General features: G+C 47.0%; 1 protein-coding gene across 5 annotated transcripts in view; it reads right to left on the bottom strand.

Annotated features, from left to right (window-relative positions):
* Arhgap10 (Rho GTPase activating protein 10) overlaps positions 1–18,265 on the bottom strand; it is a 284,292-nt gene that overhangs the window by 200,089 nt on the left and 65,938 nt on the right. For all 5 annotated transcript variants that reach the window (XM_052166592.1, XM_052166588.1, XM_052166589.1 and 2 more), the window contains exons 2-3: positions 15,943–16,038; positions 15,805–15,866 (exon numbers count right to left, since the gene is read on the bottom strand). In XM_052166592.1, coding sequence (XP_052022552.1) covers positions 15,805–15,866; positions 15,943–16,038 — 158 coding nt within the window. The remainder of the gene's footprint in view (positions 1–15,804; positions 15,867–15,942; positions 16,039–18,265) is intronic.

Below are 18,265 nucleotides of genomic sequence, written 5' to 3'. Positions count from 1 at the left end.
CCTGCAGCCCTCCACAGAACAGCGAGGAGGCTATCCGTAAGCAACAAAGCGCCCTATCATAGCCACCAACAGAACACTTCTGTGGGCGACAGTTCTCACCTCCTCCTCAGAGATTTAAAAGTCAATTACATTCCTTCACTGGTCCTCAGGCTGTGTTAAAGGAAGGACTAAGAACTGTGGATATTCCTCCAAATACAAAGAGTCTGCACTACACCACTGACAATCCCTGGTCCTCCAGAGGGTAGAAGGTGTATCAGCAACTTCCACAGTCAGAACAAGTAGTGACCTGCTGGCCGGCATTGCATACGGGGGAGGGGGAGGTCAAGTGGACACACACACACACACACACTGGCCATAGTCTCATTCATGGCTGGCTTACATGACTCACTTGGAGCTTTCATTCTAAGCCACAAAAAGCTGAAAATGCAAATAAAGGATTATTTACCTAAGGAGAGCAAGCCTCCCTAAGAGCTCCCTGCTCAACAGAGCCCTCTCAGCCTCCAAGCCCAAGTCTCAGAAATATCCAGTGAGGGGAGGCCGGCACAACACTGCACAAGAATGTGTCATCCTCCTTTTACAAAGCCCCTCCCTAAAGACAGTAAACCTAAGCTTACAATAAGGAGAAAATGGTGAATGCTTTTAAAGGAACGTATCAGAAATCAAATATCCTTCCTTCTCCCTCTGCAGGCTAGGCAAGAGCTTAGGGTAACCTAAGGCTGCTCTGCACACACTCACTGGATAATGATTTCTCCTAAAGTGAACATTCATAGTACCACGTGAAGAACATAAAACACGCAACTATGCCCTCAAACGCAAGCACTTCCTGTATGTGCTCGCCCACTCAGAAAATTTGCTACTTAGTTGCAAAAGAGCTGAGGCAACACACAAGGAGAAGAAGGCTCCACAGGGAGAAGGACTTCATCTTCCAAATGCATTCTGAATGCAAATTTCATCTTAGGCACTTTGAATTTTAAATGCAAGCATTCTACACTTAGCACCATGTGACCTGCAATAATGAAAACCCAGAGACCACCACACACTGAAAAACGAGAACAGAGACAAAGAACTGGTCACCCAAGTAAGATCCGGATAGACCATGTTATATCTCAGAAAAGAGACGCCAAAGGCTTTATCTCTCAATGGTTTTTAAGGTGATCCAATCCACAGACTATCTCTATAAATTAAGATACTTGGGCCAGAAAAGGCAGCAGCCACCAAGTCTGACAACCAGAGTGTGATTCCCTAAGACCCACATGGCAGGAGAGAACTGACCCTCAAGTTGTCTCTGTCCTCTATGCACACACAGTAGCATGTGTGTGCCCCTCCAACATATATACAAATTGAATCAATATAAAAATATTTAATATAAACATATGACACCTGTGTCAATCTCAAAGCTTCTATGTCCAGATCTAGCCTACCACTGTTGCAGAATAAGCCCATACGTAATAAATCCATCCTTGATAAAGGCTAATATGCTCAAGAAAGAAGGCAGCCTGGCACCGCACGCCAGTCTAACAGCCTAGCAAATGCGGACAGTCACTGAGGAGAGGGATGAACAATCCTCACGGAACACTGCAGTACCAGACAGGTACCAAATAATCCAAACCAGCCACCGTGACCCGCCCTGCTGCTCAGTAAACTCTAGTGCGAGCGAGCATCTGGGCCACGGTGCAAGGTTCCGAGAAAGAGCAGCCCCCAGCCCTCGGGAAACCTGCTGATTAGTGAGAGAGACACAAGGGAAAATTATAACCAGAGAAAGCAGGGCCAAGCGTGGTGAGGACTTCATCAGAGGAACCGAGAAGGCCCACGCTCCATCTGTGCCTCGTCAGAGCAGTGACAGCTAAGCTAGGTGCTGAGAGGTGGGAAGGGATGAGGAGTGTGAGGGTCAGGGCAGCTGATTCCAGCCTGAAGCCAGGGAAGGCCCAGGGTTAGAGCACAGCCGGCAAAGCCGGGTACAGCTAGGCACAGGACACCGAACGGAGCAGAGAGAGCTGAGTGAATGCAGGACCAGACCGCACAGCATCCCTGCCTGAGTGAGAAGCCACCAGAGGGTGTTAAGCAGAGAACCAGTAGAATGTTGAATGATCTTTTTAAAGATCCCCTGCCTAAGCAAAGGCCTTAGAGGCAGAGAAACTGAAAGAAGAAACTCTTCCCAGGGGTTTCCCTAGGAGCAAGCCGTGATGGTGCCTTACACACACACACACACACACACACACACACTCACACACACACACACACACACACACACACACAGCAGGTAGGCTGGAGACACATCTGCAAGCTTCCTGAACTGAGTGTGGGAAAGATTAAAATAACTATAACTGCTCCAAGAGTCTGTATGCGCAAAACTACCTAAGAGCGTTCTTACAGTCTGGATCCTTAACAGCCGCCAAAGGTTCATATGCTAAAGGGTCCGTTGGCACCCTATGGCATCAGCTGAAGGGCCTGTTGGCACCCTGTGGCACCAGCAGAGCCTTTACAAGACGAGGTTTTAATTGAGAAAATGTCTTACAGCTAAATTTCATGGAAGCATTTCCTCAACTGAGGCTCCTTCCTCTCTGATGATTCTAGCTTGTGTCAAGTTGACACAGAAAAACAGCCATTACAGGTCCTTCTCTACAGAAAGTTATCCCAGGAACCCTGAGGTCCTAAGTTATCCACAGTTCTGGTGTTGCAGATGAGTTCAGGAAAGTCAAAGCAAAAGCTGTGTTTCCATGTTACTTTGCCCCCTCAAACCCCAGACTCAGTCGGACTCACAACATAAGGTGCCTTAGGGTTTCATTGCTGTGAGGAGACACTATGACCAAGGCAACTCTTAGAAAGGCAACATTTAATTAGGGCTGGCTTACAGGTTCAAGGTTCAGTCCATTATCACCATGATAGGAAACATGGCAGCATCCGGGCAGGCATGATGCTGGAGGAGCTGAGAGTTGTGTATCCAAAGGCAACAGAAGGGGACTGGCTTTCTCAGGCACTCAGGAGCCTGAGCATAGGAGCCCCAAAGTCCATCCTCACAGTGACATACTTCCTCCAACAAGGCCACACCTCCTCCAACAAGGCCACACCTCCTCCAACAAGGCCACACCTCCTAACAGTGCCGCTCCCTGGGACAAGTATATTCAAGCCACCACACAAGGTAAAAAATAAAATGAATATGAAAGTTTCCAATGATGTGTCCATTATGACTCTGGTCTGATGTCTCTTCTCATTAGATATGTGGCTATAAGAAGCTTGAAGATCTCAAAATCAAAAGTGAGTGGTGGCTGTGGCACGGCTCCACGGCGGAGCATCTGTGTGGCCCAATCTAATCGCCACTGCTGTGACTTATATTAAGTAACCTACCCAGCTCAAGAGGAGCTAAGACACCAGCTGGCAATGACAAGAGACCTCACTGGACGCCATTCGACCCGAGTAACCCCGGCATCAGCTCTCGCTTCCTCCTCCCACCCTGGAGATCAGAGGCTGAGTTCTGAGGCTGTAGTCACAGAGACTGCAAGACTTCTACCATCGACCCACACACAGGGTCACCGACAATAAGGACGTTCTGTGGACATTCAAAGTTAGTTCCTTAGTTAGTAACTACTGTTTGATGGATCAGCCCAGGGAAACCGTGGACAGGCGGGGGTGAACACCAAACCATGCCTTCCTCATGAGGAACTGCTAGCAAAGATATAAAAGAAACCCAAGGAAGGATGTCCATTCCCCACAGCACTCACTAGTTCATCCTGGATTCCAAGAGGCTGTGGCCTCTGAAGGAATGCAGTCTCGGAGCAAAAGAGACTTCCCACTGCTTTCTCCCACGACCTTCCAGGCACTTCCAATTTTACTGCACTAAAGGGAAAACTCTACAACTTCAATGTCGCAGGCGGCAGCAGAGGACCACTGTGCTGGGACACACTGTTTATTTTTCCTTGAAACAGGAACTCTCAAAAGGGGCCAAGGATTTATCTGTCTGAACAAAACAGTTTTCCCAAAATGAAAAATACTTTTCCAAAAAAGGACTGCTACAACTAAGGACATTTACAGATTCCGAAAATCTTCCCAGGAAGTGTGCATTTGGTTATCAAATTTTCCTTTTTACATGTACTAACTTATGGGGAGGTGGGCGCATGTCACGTCACACATGCAGACGTCGGAGGACAATTTCCAGGAATCCCCTGTGGGTCCCAGGGATCAAGCTTGTATTTCAAGTGTCTTTGGGCAAGACCATCTCCCATCCACTCTGCATCACTGTGATCAACAGTAACTGTATGAAGAATCCTAGGCCAAAACAGTGCCTATCGGATCTCAAATGTACTTTCAGATGCTTTGCGATCACAAATTGGATTGGGTTTTGTAACAAGAGCACTAACGGTCTGAAGAAACTACATTTATCTTACAGAGGCAGGGGTGGCATAATGGCACACGTTTGCGATCCCAGGGTGTGAAGATGGAGACAAGAGGACCCTGTCACACACTAGCCAGCCAGCCTGGCCAAATCCCCTATCTCTGGGCCAGAGAGAGAGAGACAGAGAGAGAGAGAGAGAGAGAGAGAGAGAGAGAGAGAGAGAGAGAGAGAGAGAGACCGAGACCCTGTCACAGAACAAAGCAAAGTGGATGGCTCCACAGGTGGTACACCCAAGCTCACCCTCTAAACCCCACAGCATCCTACCCACGTATCCAAACACAAAGTGTTGGCTAGCTTGCGATCTCTCTCTCTCTCTCTCTCTCTCTCTCTCTCTCTCTCTCTCTCTCTGTGTGTGTGTGTGTGTGTGTGTGTGTGTCTGTCTGTCTGTCTGTCTGTCTGTCTCTGTGTGTATCTCTGTCTGTCTCTGTATCTCTGTCTGTCTGTCTTGCTCTCTCTCGCTCTCTCTCTCTCTCTCACACACACACACAGACAGACACAGAGAGAGACAGAGAGACAGAGATAGAAATGAAAGTGAAAAGCAGGGAACAGGACCAGCAGATCCTCGGAAACAACTGTGGAAAAACACCTCAGGACTATTTGTAAGAGGCTGGCTATATGGTAAGAGGCTGACCTATGTTTCAATAAGGCCTGGTGACTTGGGATGATACACTCTCTGAAAGCATGAGAAAGGTTTTAGAAAGGTTTTAAGGGGTAGGTACCTTAAAACCAAAAGGACGTGAACCCTCAGATGTGGCCATTACATGGTGCTTCTAAGCCGTGCTGAGAGGCTGTGTCTGTGATAATCCACGTCCTACTGTCTAAGGGGTCAGGAGTGTAGATAACTATTTTTATTTAAAAACTGTGTGAAATATTTCTAAACCAGATGCTGCTCTCACACGGTAATCTTCGCGGGTGTACAAGGGCAATGATCTCGCTGTGGCATCTTTCAAACACAAGGCACCGTGGGACCTCCTCGATTTCACGTTCCCCCCTTACCTCCCTCTGCCGGCCAGCCACAGGCAGGTCTCCCTCGTCCCAATGCTCTGCCCTGTGTGCAGCCATGCAGTGAGATGTATACTGGTGCATGGTACGAACTTTCCCCAGCTAAATCAATTCATTACTAAGTAATTCAATTCCTCTCCATCCACATCCACACTCACGCTGTGTGGCAGCTTACGAGCGACCTTACTGGATACCTCCAGGGACCTAAGCAAGGCTTACATCATCACCTGCCACCACTCCCTGCCACGCAAGGCCCACGCCTGGCTTGCCGTCTCAGTTCTCTCTGTCTCCACGTTCCCAGCCAGTCTCTCTCCCGGTTTCTGTCCTCCTCTGTCCCCTCTTTCTCGGCCCTCATAGCTCTGCTTCCATGTGTCTACCCCTTCTCCGGGCCCTCGGTCCCATCCCTTCCCCCTTTATATCAGATCTGTTGCCTGAGGTAATTTCTCAGGGGGACAGCTTGGCACGGGCCTGCCAGATACACCCTCACACATTCATTAGATTTGCATAACACTGGAACCCTTTCTTCACGTAGCTGGCTGCTCTCCTGTACTGTAGCTTCTCCTGTCAGTGTACATCTGAGTTTCATGCAATTAAAATGGCCGGTTAAGTGCTCTTATATTTCTTAAAGAGCTGAGCTAGTAAAAGAATTGAATCACAAATTCTGCCTTTGAGAAAGCATGGTGTCTTCACCTCAGCAGAGCAGGGTGTGCCCTGCCACAGAGAACAGAAGGCTACTCTCCGCTTACTGAGGCCCAGCCCTAACTGCTTCTATCTTTTCAGCACAGAGAAAATAATTTTGTTTTGCTATCCAAATATCCTCAACCAAAAAGAAAGAATGACACCCCATACGTAACACCTGTAAGGGGAGAGCGTAGCCCCAGAGAGGGGTCAGCTGCCAGAAATCCCACTCGAGCACTTGGTTTCTAAGGTTAGCTTAAAGTGACTCTTAGCCCTGTTAAGGAAACAGACATCAAACACATTAGTTGTATAGTAATAACTCAAAATCAATAAACTAAATTCTCTAAAACTAGTGAGTATTATGTCTGTTTGGTTGGCTGGTATTTTGAGACAGGGTTTCTCTGTGTAGCCCTGGCTGACCTGAAACTCACTCACTTTGGAAACCAGGCTGACCTGAACTCGCAGAGATTCCTGTTTCTGACTCCTGGAGGGCTAGCATTGAAGGTGAGCACCAGCACTGGCCATTGAGATGTTTCAGGAGCTCACGGCAACAACTAGGACCTAAGGACTGAGGTGTGTGTACCTGGAAATCAGGTCGGGAAACCAGGAGTACTGAAGGCCCAGTGCTCAGCCCACAGCCACCCCATTGAACAGCACAGATCGCCCCCATCCCAACAATGCGCATTCCACAGTTATTCATCCAACTAACACATTTCTATTGTTCTTCCAGTAAGAAGAAGAAGGATGCACTGAGAATGTCATCAATTTCAATCCTAAATTCCAATTACCTTGAAACCAGCACATCAAGAAGTTCTAAGAACTAAAGTTCTAAGAACCTCAGTTTTCGACTTCCAAAATAATTGCCTATAACCTAGGCTTAGGTTTAAAAGAGAAGAAAAAGAAATGAAAAGAAGTAAGTCAAGTCTATGAATTACAAAAGTTTAAGGGTCTTCTTAACATCTGTGCTCTACAAAGACTTTAGGCTACACATACACACACACACACACACACACACACACACATCAGGCAAAAATCAGCTAAAAGGGCAAGGAAAAAAGCAAAGCAATAATGAACCGTGATAGAAAAAAGCAGTATTTGACTATAATTTTTAAAATCTAATGCCTTTTACTGGTAACAATTTTTAACTTAGGTTTCATAAATAATGTGAACTGAAACTCAGAAACTGCTGGACATCTCAGGAGGGCATTAGCCTAGTAAGGACACTGGGCCCATAACCTTGTTGAACCTTGGCCGGCTCTCCTCTCTGCGTGTGGGACAGTAAGGACCCTGCTTTTACTTTTTTAACAAAATAAATACTTGGGCAGAACACTGTGAGAAGGAATTCAAAACCCATGGAAATAAGTAATAGGGTTAGTCTGTCAGAAGGCTATAAAAGCATCATCAGATAGAATTTTAAAGTTTGGCTTTCCAGTTTTAAGTAAGAAAAAGAAAATTATAGTTCCTTTAATTGATGATATTATAGACAGAGCTGGAGTGAAAATACTGTACTTGATAAGGCAATAAGCTAAGAAGGAAAAAAGGGGGAAAATCAAGGAAGAACTTTTCAAAACAAGCATCTCATCACCAGCAAAAAGGGCCTGGACCTCCAGCCTCTCTAGGTGCACAGGCCACCCTTGATGGGCAGGAAGCCACCGCCTGGGCTGAAAGTCTCCTAGGTGGTCACAAACTAAGCACCTGTCTTGAACAAAAAGCCTAATCCCTACTATATCCTCAGAAGCTAACTGCAGCAGAGCAGAAAGAACATGATTCTAAAACTGTTTGCTGCTGCAGAGACGGCTCAGCCATTAAGAGCACTGGCTGTTCTTCCCTGGTTCAATTCCCGGCACAGACATGGCAGCTCACAACGGTCTGTAAGTCCAGTTTCAGGGGATCTGACACCCTCACACAGACAGACGTATGTGCAGACAAAACACCATTGCATATGAAATAAAAAAATACAAAGTTTTTTTTTGTAAGATTTATTTATTTTATTTATATGCGTACACTGTAGTTGTCCTCAGACACACCTGAAGAGGAAGAGGACATCAGATCCCATTACAGATGGTTGTGAGCCACCATGTGGTTGCTGAGAATTGAACTCAGGACCTCTGGAAGAGCAGCCAGTGCTCTTAACCGCTGAGCGGTCTCTCCAGCCCAACATCCACATCAGAGGCTCACATGCTTCCAGTGACTCCAGTTTCAGAAGATCCAGTGCCCTCTGCTGGCCTCCATCGGTATCCATACAAGTGTGGCATATGCTCACAGACACACAGACACAAAAGAAAAAAAAAAAAAAAACACTCAAAAAACTTACTATTAAAAATCCTTACTGCAGACTGAAGCTCTAACAACTGAGACTGCAAAGAGCTGTGTACACAAACACAAAACATCCGGCTGCTGTTGATAACAAGCCCTTGCAAGGCGGCCTGCCCACCCTGTGCCCCACCAACAAATCTGATACAAAAGTTTGTTTCTGCTGGTCAGAATAGAGTAGGGGGAAAAGGCTAAGAAATCCAAGATACACATTAGGGGAAGGGGAAGCCGGCCAGAACAGCTTCGAAAGAGCTGCGGATTAGAAGAGGATCTGATCCCAGGAAGTGAAGGAGCAGGGTCAGAAAGCAGAGAGAGAGGAAGCGGCGTTGGTGCGTTCTATGCTGTGCAAAGCAACTCTGGGAAAAGCTGAGCTAGGCCATCCACAGGGTGAGCCTCCTTCCCTGTCTCTGCTTAGCCACAGGCTGCGGAAACATGTGCCTGGCCTTTCCAGCGAAGCCCACAACCCATCGCGCTCCCTCTCCCTGCATGACTGGCAAAGCTCCCAGAGTCCTCCACAGGATCGCGGCCATGATAAAACTATCCTTATTGATAAAACTATCCTTATTGACTCTAGCAGGCCACGGCGTGGAAAAAACTCCAATATCTCATATACTACAATGAAAAATGTCAAGACTTATTATATGTGAACCTAGCTAGAACTTATATTTCAGTTTCTCCAAAGAGCTTCTCGAAAGTTGGTTTATTTTCATCACATACATGCATGAACAAGGAAATAAACTATTTGTGTTAAGATATTTCTAAAACTTCTTCAGAGCCCAAACACTTCTGAATCTCCTTCTACCTTAGTCACCAAAATCTGGTTCCCTCCACAAATCTTTCTCTCTATATACCTCCAAGAATACTGGAAACATAGCACTTCTTTAAAGGGTACCCCACCTCCGTATCCAGGAACCACTCCCAAGCTGGGTGCACCCACTTTAGAGAGCCTGGTGGCGGAGCTCCACGGACTTAACGAGAAGGTCTCTAAACGAGGTTTCCAGGCAAAGAGAGATTCACTACTCCCTCTGTAACCAGACCATCGTTTAATGACTGAAATGAAATACTGACAACCTGCACTTGTTTACACAGGCAAGAAGAAACACCCAAACTCACATCTACTCAGAGGGCTGTAGCCAGGATGGACTGATTACACACATTCCCTCAGGCTCAAAGCTGAAGGTGCGGAGTCTGAGACAATGTGTCCAAGGTAAGCACAAAGCTGGGAATTCAATCTCCAGCCTATGCCCGCCCGCCCTCCCCATACCCCACCCCCCACCCCACCCAACCCCCCACCCTGGCCAAGAAGAGCAGAGGAAAAAGACAAAGTTACAAACAGCTGAAGCCAAGGGACAGAACGTTTCTCTCCTCTGTTGGTCTCCTAACAAGGCAGTGGTTCCCAACTTAGTAATATAGAACAAACTGTTCACTTCAGTGGGCTACAACTTCCTCATATCTTTCTAACTCATGCATGATCCATGAGGTCCCAAGTCATTGAGAAGTATGTGCCATGAAAGAGTCAATCCAGCTGGTTCCAATCACACCCTAGATTAGACAATTGTAGGGATGAGATGGCAAGATTCTGGTGGCTCTTGGGTCTGTGGTCACATGTACAATACAAAGTAAGCCAATTCCTTAAAAACAAAGAATACGAAATAGAGGAAGCTACTCTGTAGGAGTAGAGTCTGACGGAAACAGGAGAGTCACACACACCTGACAATGAGTCGGCAGAGAACATACTGACTCACGGGACAAGAAGGCTTCTCCCAAAAAAACGGTTGCAAGTCTCCCGGCCACATCAGTCACACTCGCTCCACAGTTACGTTTATCATGAATGTGATTCCTTAAGTATTCTAGATATGCAAAAATAAATCCCCAACTGGGACATTCCTGACAGCAAGATTTACAATAGCACAATACCTGGCTAAACTCTAACAGGTTTATACGACAAAAGGATGATGAATTAAATGAAAATATTACCATCAAATGGTAAGCATCATTTCCAAAGAGAGAAAGAAACCTTTGCAAAATTAAGTAATGAGAAACTTTTGCTTTTAGATTGTTTTGTATCATGTTTTCGGAGAGAGGGTATATTTGTGTTGCCTTGGTTGTCCTCAAACTCATAGAGATCCACCTGCCTCTGACTCCTAAGTGCTGGGATTGAAGGCATGTCCCACTATGCCTCACACTGTCATGGACAACTTTTAAAGCAAAGTAAGAAATATCTCCATGAAGAACCGCTAGATTTTCCATCACGTACATTCCTGCCAACAGAATCAGACAAACGTGTCACCTTTCTCTGTAGGAGAACTGACTACACATTGGTTACTACACACGTGACTTGCAAACAGAAAGCATAGACTAGCCAATACTGTCAAGTGGTTTGTATCATTTATCATGTAAATTCACATTCATAAGCAGCACTCAATATAAATTACGTAACACTAAGACTACTAATAGCCAAACCCTGTTTTATTAACACAAATTCGATATGGAGATAGTTTCCAATCCTCTGAAAATGGCAGGTAAAAGTTCAGCTGTTGAGAGTCTTGGTAGGAGGTGGGGGAGGGGAGCATTGAGGTAACACATAAAGGTGGAGAGGTTGCCCTGCCCAGAACAAGTGCGTCTAAGGCGCCTCTGGACCCCCCTGGAAAGCAGTGTCTTCCCTCTACCCCATGCACTGTTCTTGCAGAGTTCCTGACCCTCTGGTCCAAACCCCTTCTCTGATTCGCCAGAATCCTCAGAAACTGCATCCTCAGTAACAGGATGGTGAGAAAACAAAACTCAGTCTGTTCAAAGGATTTATTTACTCAGAGAGGTAAATGCAGTATGAAAGGCTTTCAGTGATGCTCATAAATGCTGTAGCACTATTTTAAGAGTCCTCAGACTCCTGGACAGCTGCCCACCTCAGATAAGCACACCATGTCCTGTGGGCCACACAGAACGTCCCAGGAATGCTGGCAACTTCCCTCCGACAGCATGCACAGATGCAACCAGACCCGGTCTGGCCTCTTCCTCTATCCAGCCCAGCTCCCTAGCTCGGGTTTCTTCCCTTCCACAGTCACTACGAGAAAAAAAAATCACTCACTTCAAACCCCTGTCCTGAAACACACAACGCTGACACTTAGCGCTGAGCATATCTGCTCGAAGAGACCAAACATTTGGGTGTGAACGCCAACAGCGACTTCTTTCTCTGCCTGCTTCCTTTTCCAGTGAGTCACAGATTTCAGTTCATAGTTTTGCTCGGTGTCAGGGACTGGATCGTCACACTGAGCCACACCCATGTATTAATAGCAAGGAGGAGTGCAGGGGATACTCAAAGACGCACTTCACTCTTCTTGAAATGGAAGCAGTTTCCCCCTCAGGAAGGACCCAGCACTTCAGCCCAGCCGTACTTAACTGACTACCTGATGTATGTCAACTCTGCTCATCTCTGACCTCTCCAGGATCCCCCTCTGCCTCTGTCACTGCAGAATTAATTACTGAGCACATGTGCTTCTGACCCCTTCCCCTCATGGATATCCACCTACTCAAGAGGAAGAACTGTACCACGCTATCACAGCACGGTGCTGGGCATGTAGCAAGCACATGGCGGCATTTGCTAAACTAAGCACGCGTGGCCCTGCTTAGGTCTGGAGTAGGCTGAGGAACAGACTGCCGTCAGCTTAAAACAGACGGGGAGTTGGTGGCCGACTTCCCGGCAGATGAATCTACCTGCTAGCACCCAAAGTCCTGTGAAACACGTATTCAGCAAAAAAGAAAAACTTGCTACAATATTTAGCATTTGTGGCTGCTTGTATTACAAAGGCTAATTATGTTCCCCCAAAACTGTTTAAGTGCTAGGGTCTGCGCTTAGCTTCTGGGAACCCGCCCCCAGTTGGTTCTGATTGGTAAATAAAGATGCCAACAGCCAATAGCTGCGGAGGACACACAGAGGTGGGATTTTAGGATTTCCCAGACTTGGGAGGAGAGAGAGGAGAGAGATCCACCATGCTGGGAGAGTGTGGAGGAGAGGAGAGATGCCAGGCCTGAAGTGCAGGACAGAGAGGCGTGGCCACCATGCGAAGGCCCAGGAGAGCTCCGCCCTGATGGCTGCCCCGGACGCGGAATTAGTAACTGGGATTTTCATCAGGAGGTAGATTAGTCTCATGGAGATTAGGCAGAGGCCCAGCTATTGTGTTGTTTAAGAAATGTAAAGGCTGTGTGTGTGTGTGTGTGTGTGTGTCCCCATGTCCGTCCATCTGTCTGTCTGTCTTTCAGGAACATAAACCATTGAGGCTGGCAGCAAACCCCGAGATAGGATATCATGTCACATGTTGGGGCGCCCAAGGATGGCATCATTTCACATGTTGGGGTGCCCATGGCTTCCCCACTGCTTCCTCCCCGGAAGCTATTCCTCTTCTCAAGCATCAGTTTTGAGGGTTAGGTTTTTTTTGAGGGGGTGGGGGGAAGTAGCTGGGTTTTTTTTGTTTGTTTGTTTTGGGTTGTTTTGTTTTAACCCAAGACAGGGTTTCTCTGTGTAGCTCTAGGTGTCTTAGAACTCTCTGTCAAGCAGGCTGATCCACCTGCTTCTGGCTCCCAAGTGCAGGGATTGAAGGCATGCAGGACCACGACCCGCCCACAGGTCGGTGTTAACGTGCTGCAGCATGTTCTCTGAGGTCCGAAGCCCCGCACAGGCACAGTCCTACTCTCCTGTCTACCTGCACCAGGAACCCAACCTCGTTCCCTCATTTACCTCAGACAAAGGCACTGTCAGCTGCCTTAAACTGAAGATTAAATCAGTCAGCTCACAGAATATCTAGGAACTGAGAAATCTCCATCAGAGTACAAGAGTTCGATCTCTTGATCTCATCAGTTCACTCCAAGGAATACAGAAACAGACCATCGTGGCAGAAAGAAGTCCGAACTCCAGCCCCACTCTGCAGGGAAGACAGTCAGCAGCGCGCTATGAAAAGGTCCTCAGCTGGAGCCTCTGCCGCAGCTCACCCAGCCCTAACCATCTGCTCACAACTGCAGCGCTTTCCTATCTGTGGCACAGCTAGCATGCAGCTGTGAATGCAGGTACTCTGCAGCATTTGCTGCTGTCCTGGTGAGAAGACGCACCATGATCATGGCTACTACTCTCAGAAAGTTAAGCACGTAACTGGGGCTGGCTTATCGTTCAGAGGTTTAGTTCATCATCATGGTGGGAGGGGGGGTGCAGCCAGACCTGGTGCTAGAGCTGAGAGTTCTACATCTTGATCCACAGTCAGCAGAAGTAACTGTGCCACACTGGGCATAGCAGACCTCAAACTCCGCCTCCACACACGCTTCCTCCAACAAGACCATACCTTGTAATAGTGCCACTCCCTATAAGCCAAGCATTCAAACATACAAGTCTATGGGAGTCATTCCTATTCAAACCATAGCTACCAAGCCCTCAGATTTGAACCAGTAAGAACATAAAAGATCAATAACAATTGGCCACATGCTCAGGATCCCAGGAAAGAATGACTAAATGCCAAAAGAACTTACACACACACACACACACACACACACAGACACACACACACACACCTTATATAACATAAACCAACATGTCCCATTCATTACCAGCCTACAACCCCATGCCTCCACATCACACGGTGTAGAAAGGTGATGTCATTGGCACTACTGTGATCTAATGTCATATTCAGTCTTCACTAATAGCTAAGACGTTAGTGACCATAACATACAAGCACTAGTTGAACCTATCAGTGCGTGCTGGGAAAAGTCCATGTGATCACACTATCTTCACATGCACACCTTGAAATTCCGGGTATGTTATATGTACATATTCATATGTGTACACACCTGTTGCGGACACGTGTGTATACATAGATGCGTGGAAAGGCCAAAGGTCAACAAGCAGCTGTCTTCCTCTAATTCATTCTTTCTCTACCTTCATTTCTCAGGCAGGGCCTCACTGAACCTGGAGGCTGGCACTCCGCTCAGACTCTCTAGCTGGAAGCCCCAGGATGCTCCCGGCTGGCCCCTCTGGTGCACAGTTACCTGTACACGCTGCTGCATCCCTAGCCTTCTATACAGGTGCTGGGAAGCCAAACTTGAGTTATTATGCTTGTGTGGTAGGCACGGTACCAAATGAGACATCCTTCTCAGCTCCCTCCATGGGATTCTTAACATCTAGACAATATCTCAGAGTATAGGGCACAGTACAAATTATGAGATTCTAGAAAACATGGCTGTGTTACTTTTAAAATCAAAACTAATTCTACCCCTTGAATCCTGCCCCCCCCCCCATGTAAATACACCTGACAGACGCTCCTAGGGGCACCTGGGAAATCCAAAGCATGCAGGACGCTGGCTATATGGTAAGTGGTACACCTGGCAGACGCTCCTAGGGGCACCTGGGAAATCCAAAGCATGCAGGACGCTGGCTACATGGTAAGTGGTACACCTGACAGAGGCTCCTAGGGGCACCTGGGAAATCCAAAGCATGCAGGACGCTGGCTACGTGGTAAGTGGACAAGCTCAGGCCTCCGCCTCCCACCTCACCAAGTGATCCCGGGCAGACCAGGTAGCTCAGTTTCTTCATTCACAAAACAGGGTGGAACAACTCTCTCCTTTATAGACTGACATGTAACCAAAAGTCTTGAAGCAAACAGCTGAGAGCAGCCCAGGAGGCTATTTTAGTAACCATGTCCAGCATCACCAGCCTTACTGCATCTCAACCCACTCACACGCCAACATAAGTCTAGGCACTGTACGTTCTGAGGAATCAACAACAGTCGTTTACTTTATTGTTTTGCGTGGGACACTGAACTCAGTGTCTTCTGCAAACTCCAGCTATTTTAAAACAGTGAGGATAGGCATAATTGAGAACAGCACGTGGAAACCCAGTGGCAATCAGAACATGAGTCTGTGCGATTGGAAAAGACACACAAACTTACAAGAGAGAAAAAGATCACTGTTCCCCTTGGCATGCCACTGCTGAGCTCATGAGGTCCTGAGCAGAGCGCCAGGCCCTCGGAGCACACTGAGTGGAGAGGGCTCTCGTTAGATCCAATCACCTCACCTCAGTGCAGAGAACTTCAGAGACATCCACCCTCACAGACAAGAAATCCAGAGATATGGCTCAAAAATCACCCTTCTGCTCCCTCATTCCTGCTTTTAGCTTTAGGGTAACATATATGTAAATCAAAAGGCTCTTGCTAACAAAAAGCAAAGGAAGCACCCAGCCATCTGCTGCACAAATGAAGAAAGAAACTGCAGCCCAGAGGTCCAGAACCTTGACCAAGAACTGATTACATCACCACCATGGACCCAGAAAACCCCACCCACTCAAAGCACTGAATGCATCAAAACCTCTGTCAGGCTCAGCTCCAGCCCAGACTGTCCCCTCGCGGAAATCTGGTAATCGATAAATTTACATCCCTGCTACTCACCATGATTTCTCTCTGTTCTTCCAGATTCTTCAGAAAGTTAGAAAATTCCCGCAAGGAGGCATCTGTAAGGAGAAAGGCATGAGTCCGCGCTGGGCAGGGCAGAGGGCAGCAAGCCAGACCTCCCGCCCTTCTTCTCACCTATGCACCGTTCATCGTCAGTCTCAGCGTCCCCGATAAACTCAAACTTGAAGTCTCTGAGCGAGTGAGCAAACTTCCGCTGGGCAGCTGACAGACCTAGAAAGAAAGGCACACTGGTGAAGGCCAAGGACTACCAAAAACTGCATTTATTTCTGTAAGGATAGGCAGAGCAAGAAATGTGCCCCACTAGGAACTCAAGAGGCCACAGCCCACTGTAGCCCTCCGCCTGGCACGTGCCAGTCACCTCTGCTCTCCTCCCACACCCCAGCACCAGAGAAGCCACCGGTCCCTCCCCTCCTCCACATATTCCTCTCTCCTCAGTCAGCTCAGAATTTATTCCAGCGTTCACAAGACAATTAGGAACATCCATCTGACAGCACTCCTCTGGGGCAGTAAGATCTGGGCAGCTAGCCAGGTACTCTCTGAACTGATCTTCACCACCACCACTACACCTCAACAACAGAGAAAATGAGGAAAGAGAAAGGGACGGAGGGAGGGAGGGAGGGAGGGAGGGAAAGAAATACACTCCAACCCAAGGAAACCAGAAAATTCAAATTAAACGTGTTCACTGAAAGTAGCACTTCAGAGGTGACTTACAACCTTAAAGACTAGGGCTAAATCATCACTTAAAAAGTATATTAATAGTAAACAGTTCTCCCAAAGAACTATACACCTTGTCACCTCCTCTCTTCATGGCGGGTCACTGGAACCAGGGACGCTCCACATGTGAACCGAGCCAACCGGAGCATGCGCCTGGGTGGCAGCGCACTGCTCTCCGCGGGGTTTGCCATGATCAGTTCCTAATGACTAATACTGTAGGACTCACGAATCACACTGATTAGGGTAAAACTCTAAAGACAACTAAAAATAAGTGCACAACCACAAAGTCTAAAGAACTACTTACAAAACTGAACCGGGTTTTATTTTGTTTTGTTTTGTTTTGTTTTTAAGAAACTGGGGGAAACATGCATATCACAAAAGGAAGTGAAAGGAATTAAGGTGGCCTGCAGCAGCCACAGGAAAACGGCTCTGCCATCAGTGGAAAGTAAAACCCGAAGCTCAGGAGAGCGCAGCCCCTAACCGCCAAGGTGGTGAGGAAACAAATCTCTCACTCCCGAACTCGAACTCGGCATGATTGTGCTTGTTGTTTGGCAATTTCGAGTAAATTTGAGGAACTCCTGCGACCCAGAGATTCTGGTAAGCTTCCAAATAAAACTCTCGCACGTGGAGATTTGCAGATGTGCAATAGAAAACCCTCAGCGAGACTCGTCCCTGTCATATGAGTTGGGGGGAATATCTGCTAACAGCAGCACAAAAGAACGTAGTATGTAGCCAGCAATGTCAAGTGCAGAAACTGAACACAGAGGAAAAGCTCACGAATTGGAGAGAAAGAAGAGAGCTCTACCTGTGAAGCAGAGATGATGGAGGGATTCGTCTTCTAATTCATGCCATGCACTTATTTCAAATATTGCCAGACTGCAGCCTCACTTGAAACCACTCGGTTATTCATTTTACAAATGTGCTCAGTCAGAACACCAGACATGGTGGCCCATGGCTGTATCTCCAGCACTTGGGAGATGGGGAAAAGAGCCGCCATGAACTCACAGACAAACTGGGCTACAGAGAGACTCTCTCATAACACACCCCCAACGCCAACAGAGAAGAGCCGCACACAAGTCAGTCGTATTTGTGTGTATGCATTTAAAAAGCTAAAAATGTTCCTGTAAGGGCTGGAGAAACAGCTCAGTGGTTAGGGAACACTGGCTGTTCTTCCAAGGGATCAAGGTTCACTTCCCAGTCACCCACAGGGCAGCTCCCAACTGTCTGTGACTCCAGTTTCAGAGTATCCTACAACCCATCAGACATACAGCAATGCACATAAAATAAGAATAAATAAGTCGTTTCTTAAAAATGTTCCTTTGGATCCGGGCATTTACATTACTATATTTGGTGCTGTCACCTTAATATTCAAAGTGAACATGGAAAGGGCAAAGGCGCTTCATTTAAGGAGAGTTATGTTGTGCCGACAGAAATAAGTGCTCTAAAATGGAATTTTTAAATAATGGTTTTGGAACATTAATTTTATAATTCTTCATGTTCATGGAAAAGTAAATTAATCTAGGGTGTATTTGCACAAATAATCTGGCACCTCTCTCCCATACATAACACCTTACTAAGCTAGGTATTGAGGGTTTTTTTTTTCCGTTTTAATCCCCAATGTAAGAATGCTCCAGCCTCCTCCCATTGATTGATCTCTTCCTAGTGCCAGGGTTCATGTCTGTATCACTTAAGCAAGCATCTGACCGCATCAAACTGCATTCCT

Source organism: Apodemus sylvaticus, chromosome 21, assembly GCF_947179515.1.
Source record: "Apodemus sylvaticus chromosome 21, mApoSyl1.1, whole genome shotgun sequence".
Classification (NCBI taxonomy): domain Eukaryota; kingdom Metazoa; phylum Chordata; class Mammalia; order Rodentia; family Muridae; genus Apodemus; species Apodemus sylvaticus.
This window is presented reverse-complemented; position numbering and strand designations above follow the sequence as displayed.